Source organism: Etheostoma spectabile, chromosome 5, assembly GCF_008692095.1.
Source record: "Etheostoma spectabile isolate EspeVRDwgs_2016 chromosome 5, UIUC_Espe_1.0, whole genome shotgun sequence".
Taxonomy (NCBI): Eukaryota; Metazoa; Chordata; class Actinopteri; order Perciformes; family Percidae; genus Etheostoma; species Etheostoma spectabile.
Genome location: NC_045737.1, coordinates 22747858 through 22753644, shown reverse-complemented (window position 1 = coordinate 22753644; position 5787 = coordinate 22747858). Strand labels below are relative to the sequence as shown.

The 5787-nt window shown below is 39.2% G+C and overlaps 2 protein-coding genes across 2 annotated transcripts in view; both read right to left on the bottom strand.

Annotated features, from left to right (window-relative positions):
• The window catches only part of hps4 (HPS4 biogenesis of lysosomal organelles complex 3 subunit 2), an 8337-nt gene extending 6538 nt beyond the window's left edge, over window positions 1–1799 (bottom strand). Inside the window, exons 1-4 of the mRNA XM_032516827.1 lie at window positions 1442–1799; window positions 652–742; window positions 404–547; window positions 193–300 (exon numbers count right to left, since the gene is read on the bottom strand). Coding sequence (XP_032372718.1) covers window positions 193–300; window positions 404–547; window positions 652–742; window positions 1442–1473 — 375 coding nt within the window. The 5' untranslated portion in view covers window positions 1474–1799. The remainder of the gene's footprint in view (window positions 1–192; window positions 301–403; window positions 548–651; window positions 743–1441) is intronic.
• Window positions 1800–3856: 2057 nt separating this feature from the next.
• LOC116690090 (uncharacterized) overlaps window positions 3857–5787 on the bottom strand; it is a 4472-nt gene continuing 2541 nt past the window's right edge. Inside the window, exons 6-7 of the mRNA XM_032516840.1 lie at window positions 5260–5331; window positions 3857–5170 (exon numbers count right to left, since the gene is read on the bottom strand). Of these exons, the coding sequence (XP_032372731.1) occupies window positions 5027–5170; window positions 5260–5331 (216 nt within the window). The 3' untranslated portion in view covers window positions 3857–5026. The remainder of the gene's footprint in view (window positions 5171–5259; window positions 5332–5787) is intronic.

The window sequence follows — 5787 nt, the reverse complement described above, 5'->3', positions numbered from 1 at the left end:
TGGTAAATTCAGAAAATGACATCACTTTACTGTAATGTAGCCTTTAAAACCTGGAAAAGACACCACATATTATCATGATATCCAAAATCTAAGATGATATCGAGTCTCATATCACGATATTGATATAACATTGATGCATTGCCCAGCTCTAACTACTATGGTATAAGACTACTAGACAACTGAAGAGGGCACCTGGTAGCTCTGTCGGACAGAGCCATTGTAGAAACAGAAGAGGTTGATCAGCTGATCCAGGAGTTCACAGGCACTGACGGTGGGGACTTCCACTGAGCAGCCCAGAGCCTGGGAGAAACAAAGATATACCTGAGAAATAGTTGTCAAAGACTCATATTCAGGAAAAAATTCAGAAACATGTTGTGTCTGGACAACCCGTGTGCTCACTCACCCAAAAGAAGTCATCTTTCATACGGATGGCGAACTTGTTGCGGCGCAGCCTCAGTATGCGCACAGGAGAGGCGGAAAGCTCAGAGACACAGCGGCCTGCGCCAGCCAGCTGACCACAGATCAGCTCCTGCTTATCTAAAGGGGTCTGACACAAATACATGACGTTACACACCTAAGATCATTATCATGCTCAACATACGCCAACAATAAGACCAAACGTAACATTTAGGCATTTTCTGAGAGTCAGACCTCTTCAGGGTAGAAGTAGCAGATTCCCTCTCTTGTAGCATCACCCTCGCCTTTGACTTTGGATCCATCATAGAGGAAGAAATAATTACACCTGCAAAACAAAATTCTTCATTAATTGGCTAAAAAGCAACAGTTGTGTGTGTAGTATGTCTGTATATAATTGAGGTGTTTACAGAGTGCACATTACTAGTATTATTACTCTTATTCTTCTTTTATCCAATTCCTACTATAGTTTTTGCATTTTTTTTTCTGTCTATTTAATTTGTATTTGTCCTATTCTGATGTATGTGAATTTTTTTGAGCTTCTGTAACAAGGGGATTTGCCCAGTGTGGGATCAATAAAGTGTATCCTATCTTAGGCTTTAAAGCAGTGTGTTCGGTTTTCCCGAACATAGACTGAAGACTGAATTTATTGATTGGATTAATTAGTATTTATCAGGCTGTTGTTTAATTCCATCACTTTATTCATATGGCAGACAAGACAAGCCAAATGCCAAACATTGATTAAAGTAGCTGTTGTGATGCTCTAGCACATTTGATGTTCCATGTGTAACTGGTAATGTGCATGTCAGTTGTCGTGCAAAAACATCCAGCCTATGTTTGGTTTACAATAATAATCTGTTTATTTTTAGGGAGGGCAGACAATGCCCGTGAAAAGATCCGAGTTGTGGTTTGACTTCACCAACTACAGGCAACAGTGAGCACAGCTGTGAATGTTTACCAGTCCATCCCTCAGATCACAGCTGTCTCTGCAGTCAAAGCGGACGCCCAGTGAATCCCTTCATCTTACCTTCTGGAGTCTGGCGGCACAAGCTCAGCCATCACCGACACTAAGACCAGAAAAAGCCAGATGTCGCACAGTCATCAGTTATCTTGTATCCATGTATGTCCTACCCCACAGACTGAGAATGCAATATTTTAGCTTCGACTCCGAGTGAGATGTTTCAAATCCTTCGACGCACCGCAGACTACCAGATGTTTGGTACAGTTACCGGAAATATGTATCAAGTATCAGAGCACGGCAGCGGTAGATAGTGTTTTCATCCACTGTTTATGTCCTATTCGCCGCTAAAAGCAGTCGATCTGACAGGGATCGTGCCAATTGAGGAATGCGGGTCAGTCACAAGTAGTGGCAGTCATGTGAAAGTACGGCAAGCTTAGAGGGATAAACTAGTGCGCCATTCAGAAACACAACCCAACAAGCCGCAGGCTACTCAGTGGTAGAAGAACTAGTCCCACTTAGGCATGGCACTTTTGCACTTTTGTACACTCTATGGTTTGGCACTACCTCAGTGTAAAACAACAACAACAACAACAACAACAACAACAACAACAACAACAACAACAAAACTCCATTACAAGTAAAAGTCTTACATAGTCCTACATTATAACTGCACGCAACATGTTAATGTCGCAGCTGGTCAAGGGAAGCTACAACTTTTCTTTTCACCATACCTAAAGATAGGCATGGGATACTTTCCATGAGATCATCTCTCAATGCAAATCAAACCAGCTATTAATCTAACTGAAATTACACCATGCCAATCTCTAGGTATGGTGAAGGGTATGAGATGATGTCAGGTTATTTTAATTCCAAAGGCCAAGGGAACTTTGTCAGGATGCATAGTATCCTGGATCCATGAAATAACTGGCCTTTAAAAATAAAAATCTTCCTGCCTCTGTGGGAATTTAACATAGGGGTGTGTATACTTATGCCCCCTGTATTTTAAGGAAGAGCATTTATTTATTTACATTATATTCATTCACAAAGAAAATTGGTGTCCTTTAAAGGTTGGATTTTCCTAATTCTTTTTAATTAAGGCGTTAAGATCAAGTTCCAAAAGATGTTTTTCCATTCTTCATTTGAATCAACTTTAGCATGGGTGTGTGAACTTATGTACAGTACAGCACTTATATTTTAATGTTTTAGCCTAAAATATTGTAACGATTTGTACTGTAAAATTGTTATTGTTGTTGTTATTGTTGTTGTTGTTATCAACCAGCCTACTTGAGTAGGCTTTATGTACTTCAAAGAGACCACTGTTATCCTCACACAGTTTCATTTACACAGGTATATTTAGCTTTTAGTGTTCAAATGTCACTGAATCTTATTTCTAAAAATAATTTACAAAATAAATAAATAAATAAATAAATAAAGACAGAAAAAAAAGTCAGAATTTCTTGATTTTCTTTGTCATGATTTCAACAATGACCAAAGAGCATACCCCTTTTAACTACTGCTCCATCTCACATTCAACAGCATGTGATCAAATTGGAGGTTTTATTTGCTTAATTCTTCAGGTGGACCTTGAATATATATCCTCCACAGACACCGGATAATGTTCTTGATGTTTTAAGGTGCAGGAGGCTCTTTCAGAACAATGCCACAATCATCCACAGTGGTGGCCTAAGGTGAAGGTTAGATTCAAAAGACTAAAATAGTAAGAATACATATTACCAGAGTGTAATGAACCTTAATGATGTGCTTGTCTCTGATCAGCTATGTAATGCCAGCTGCTATTTTTATAGGCTATTCGTTTGACTTATAATACAATTCTGCTTCTTACGGAGATTTAATTCAAAAAAGAAGGAACACACAGCCAGGCGTGTAGCCTACGATTTAAGGAATGTGCTTGTATTAATTATGCATGGCGCTGTGGGTGTGCAATAGACTGTGACTACCGTATTTTCCTCTGAAGCCATGATGAATCCGGTTTTCGCTCGATTGAGGATGGCTTCAGAAGTGGACCGTGACCGCGCCGCGCGCCCGCTCGGTCAACCAGTGGCTGGATAGAAGCGCGAACAAACTGGAGTTATCTGCTCAGAGAGAACTGCACATGTGTCGCATCTATTCGCAAGTCAGGATTCAAGGGTATATCCTACTGGCGGCTCAAACCGTTGTGAGCGAAATTGTTCCCCCAATAAATACACATCCATGCAATAAATCGCTAAGCTGTCCGCCATCTTGAATGTGCCCTAACCTCCGTGCAGGAGTGCACATGCAGTGCACTTCTGTTGCTGGAGGATGTCCAGACTGCTGCCAGTGGCAACCCAGCTGTCTTTTTACAATAACACTGCTGCACTGCTTCAAGACATGGGGAAAATCTACTAAAATTCACGCTTAACCAACATCATAATTATTATTTTTAATAACAGTGTTGTGGACTGTTATGACCTAAAGCACTTTCTGGAGCATATTGAACAAACTGGACAAAATGTTTCCAGGAGCCTTGAGATTTTAGGCAAATTATCATTTTTTGCATACAAAAATAAATAGAAAAACACAAATGATGAATAAAAACAACAATTACACTAATTCAGAATTACATTAAAATTAACATCACGTCAAACTACAGGATGCTTTTTACCACTTTCTTTGCAGACAAGTGGAGCAGATAGGCAAAGCGGATCACGTTATGTGGTGGTTGAAAACGTAAAGAAATCAACTTGCCATTTAAAATGAATATGAACCGATGTCATTTTCTCTTGGCATTTAAAGAGAGACAAGGACCTTCCACAGTGTCAATCTACAGGTATAGACTTATGACTTAGAGCAATAATTGTCATTTCATAATGTTAAAATAGCCTCTGCTGCTGCTGGTGGTTGAAATCAGTTTCAACCTTTTTCTTTTTTTTTACATCACATCTGTGATTCCACATCTTATTACAAATGTTTCAGCAAAGTGATGTGGGGTTGGACACAATGTGTCAAAAATCATATAGACAATATATAGAAGTACATTTTTTTTTTAAATACAGTAGACATGTCTTTCTTTACGTTGCCAGTTCCTACACTACTCGTGGATGTAAGTGCCCCTCAATTTAAAGTCATTCATTGTTTCATTCAGTGTGCAGGAGTACAGTGAGTGTGTCAATGCACTGTAACTCATGTGACAATAGGATCCTCCTGGGCCACAGGGTTTACACAGCAGCTCCACCTCCCGTACAAGCTCTTCTTTATGACCATCCTACCCTGAAGCCTCACCGGGCCTTCCTGCGCCTCAGGCCCACCTTGGGGCAACTCCTGCCGTGACTATGAAGGGATTGAAATGATCTTTGAGCAACTGAAGGAAAGACTTTCATACTGTCGCTGTATATATAGTATATAGTAGATGTGTACTGTTGCATGTGTAAAGTTGCACAGTGCAATGCAACAATCAGAAATGGTCCGACACATACTAATAGCAGAATTGCAAGAGACAATGGTGCCAATCATTGCCGTTAACTCCCCAACCGGGTTACATACACGCTTGTGTGACAAATTATGTGACGGAAGCAATATCTTACAATTGCCTGGCCTTAAATAACTCAAATATTGTTTTAACATAGTATAATAGTAAGATAAAAACAAAAACATTAGTATTTCTTTACATGGTCACATGAGCTGCTTATCAAGTAATAAAATTTCTTTCTCCATCTTCCTCATTTTAAGTGCTCTGTATGCCATCTGTTGGTCACGGTTCTCTATCTCCTTCTTGAGGTAGCAGCAGTAAAGGGTTCTTATGTCTTCTGTCTGCCTCTGTAATAAAAAAATGAAACAACATATGAGCTCATGTTGCTCTTATTCTTTGTCATTACCGTAAACCACTACCGTCGCATTGAACTCACCTCTGTACTCCTTCCCCCAGTCGCAGCAAACGCTGAGTTGGCCCTCTCCTGGACGCTGCTGCTGTGCACATCCTGCAAAAAATAACAAAGGTGGAAGAAGTATTCAGATTCTTTACTTAAGTAAAAGTACTGCCACACTGCAAAACATGCTCTGTTACAAGTAAAAGTCCTACAGTGATAATGTTACTTTGGTAAAAGTATGGGAAGTATCATCAGGAAAATGTACTTAACCCTTGTGCTGTCTTACCATTAACCATGAACTTGTCATTCCAGGTCAAAATTGAAAATTAATATTTTTTGGGGCTTTTCCAACGTTTTTGTCGCTTTTTCTCATTTATTTGTCACTTTTTCCATGTTTTTGGTGCTTTTTTTTTAAAAAACCTGAGCTGGTTAAATAATATGTTTTACATTTAATCTTGGAATTCATGATCAACAAAAAGATTTATATCAAGCTATACATAAGTTTTTAGTTTAAAAGGCAGAAATTAGGAATTATTTTGACTAATAGTAAAGATCAGAGGATGTTGA